General features: G+C 39.5%; 1 protein-coding gene across 9 annotated transcripts in view; it reads left to right on the forward strand.

Annotated features, from left to right (window-relative positions):
- Positions 1-2,431, forward strand: part of LOC111868871 — a 314,970-nt gene that overhangs the window by 270,475 nt on the left and 42,064 nt on the right. For all 9 annotated transcript variants that reach the window (XM_023859916.2, XM_023859917.2, XM_033753210.1 and 6 more), the window contains 2 exons: positions 672-735; positions 1,049-1,127. In XM_023859916.2, the coding sequence (XP_023715684.1) occupies positions 672-735; positions 1,049-1,127 (143 nt within the window). The remainder of the gene's footprint in view (positions 1-671; positions 736-1,048; positions 1,128-2,431) is intronic.

The following is a 2,431-nucleotide window of genomic DNA, read 5'->3' on the forward strand; positions in this document are numbered from 1 at the left end:
TGCAGTTTTCCCTAACAGAAAGCAAAATTTCACGCACACTCTTTGTTCCTTCTGGTCGGCCATCTCACTAATCGCCAAAGGGTTGAAACAGGAACGCACACAACAGAGCACCACAGACAAACCACTTAACTCAGACTGACGCCAGCTCACTAACAGTCGCGGGAGACCCCCAGCTAACACCACCTAGCAGCACAACTCGTAACTACAAAGCATGCGCGCGCAACAGGTCGGTTCCGGTTATTTTTGTGTCCCCCTTCGTATGCAGACACAGTTAATTGTCCGAGAGGTGTAAGGCAGATACTGAAAGTGAATGAATGACCTTCACTCTTTTACTGTTGGTGCAGGTGGTCAAGTAGGAGAGAGCCAGCAGCTGGTTCATTGCACATAGCAGAAAGGCTATAGCTCGCCACAACTACCAAACATGTAATAGTCTGAACGACCATATGGCCAGACATAAATGCCTACCTGCTTTAAAGATGCAAGGGTTTTCTTAGAGCATAACTTTTTTTTTATAGAAATAGGGTTGAGGAACAAAACTCTCGTAGGGAGGTTATGGTTATTTAGCAGACACAGATTGTTCTTTCTTGCTTAGTTTATTCCACTCCTAGAGAGTGAAATTGTATCCTGTTAATGTATCACCATATCGAGACACTCATTCGCTCTTATTGCAGCAAGTTGAGGGAAGCATTTGATGCTCTTGACACAACTGGTTCAGGAGAACTCTGCCTAGCAGATGTAAGTATCTTCCATTATTATTTATGCATCTTTTGTTATAAGGTAACAGAGGGTGGTTCCAAGATGAACAGCACTTGAACAGCCTGAGGTAGGAGAATGCGTGATACAAGAGTGTTCGGTATGCAGAAGAAGGCTGTAAGTGAGCCACTGTAAGGTTGGATGAAATGGGAAAATAACTACTTTGATTTATTCGAACAGTGTGTTTCACATTTTGTGCAATAATAATTCGTCGTTTAGAATTATCAGTTAGTTTGAAATGTTGTGACTTTCACTCTGAAAGTTGAAATATAATATTTTCTAAATATTGTTTCAGGTGTGCATGGCATTTAGAATATTAACCAACAGGAACCTGTCCATTTCAGACTTGAGGAGCATTGTTGCAGGTCAGACAGGTAATTTGATTGCAAAACCCTTTAACCTTTAACATACGGACTTTTAAATTGCCAGGAGCCCTCTGCAGCCGGTATTTAAATCGCCCTAATTAATTAACATTGCAAACTTTAAGAAAAAAATACATATTTTCTGTTCTATGCAACATAGAAATGTGAACTAAAAATAACCTGAAAGACAATAAAATTTTCTATATATACACAAAAGAGCAAGTTTTAAAACGAAAATTAACTGTGATTATTTTGTCATGAAATGCAAAATATAATCTTTATTATATATGTTATGAAATTCCAGAGGACTTACCCATTTGTTTTTTCTTCAACCTTGAATCATGGTGATATTATAAATATGATCACACTATACTCGTATATAAAATAATGTTTTGTTCAGACTGTACACGAGTTTGAACTACGTCACTTCACAGTTTACGATACACTCTGACGCCCGTGGCACTTCTCGAAGCAATCCACCTCACACAGAGAGACATCACACTTTTTACAATAGAAGAGCATGCTCCTGCTTTTCTTATTTAGCGAAACACATGACGTCTTTGTTTCCCTTTGGTTGACCAGTGTTGTGAATGTTTCACCTCCAGTTGACTCAGGTGGGCCCCAGATAACCTTTGCCTCCCCCGGAGAAACGCCACTGACCATGATATTCTCCTTGTGCAATTGAAGAATCATGTTGGGGGAGGGGGATTTCTAGCAGAATCGAATAAATTATGTTGATTGACAAAGTGACACACTCACCTATTAGTAATACTCACAAAATAGTGATGCAAAGTAATTATAATACTGGTCGAAAAGAGTGCCACTCCGACACATACTGAAAGTCGTGGTGGCGAAGATGCCTTTTACTCACAAAGTAACACTGGCTCAGTGGATTTAGACCTCTTCCAAGACAGAATAAAAATGATATACAAAGAAATATATGACAGTCTGACACTGACTTTCTAACTGATAAAGNTTACTGAAAACTAATCCTTGCATGCGTCACACTTCCTTGAAGGCTCTGGAAGCACCCACATGCTAGCACAGAAGAATATTTCCTCATCAGTTCTCGAAACAAAGCTGGGCTATATTTGGCTGACCAGGTCATAAACAGTCATATCTAAACGTAAATAGTATAGAAACCAGTACCATGATAAAACGATTTCTTTGTTCAGAGCTAATGAATGAACCACTGACATAACCTTATGTTGGTTTGTTTTGGTTTCAAACCAAAGGTCAAACTGTCAGCACTCCCAAAGAGAGCATGTGTCCTGCTGCATATATATATAACATTTGGCCAACTCGGGGTGCTGCTT

The sequence above is a fragment of the Cryptotermes secundus genome, unplaced genomic scaffold, assembly GCF_002891405.2.
Source record: "Cryptotermes secundus unplaced genomic scaffold, Csec_1.0 scaffold547, whole genome shotgun sequence".
In the NCBI taxonomy this organism is placed as follows: domain Eukaryota; kingdom Metazoa; phylum Arthropoda; class Insecta; order Blattodea; family Kalotermitidae; genus Cryptotermes; species Cryptotermes secundus.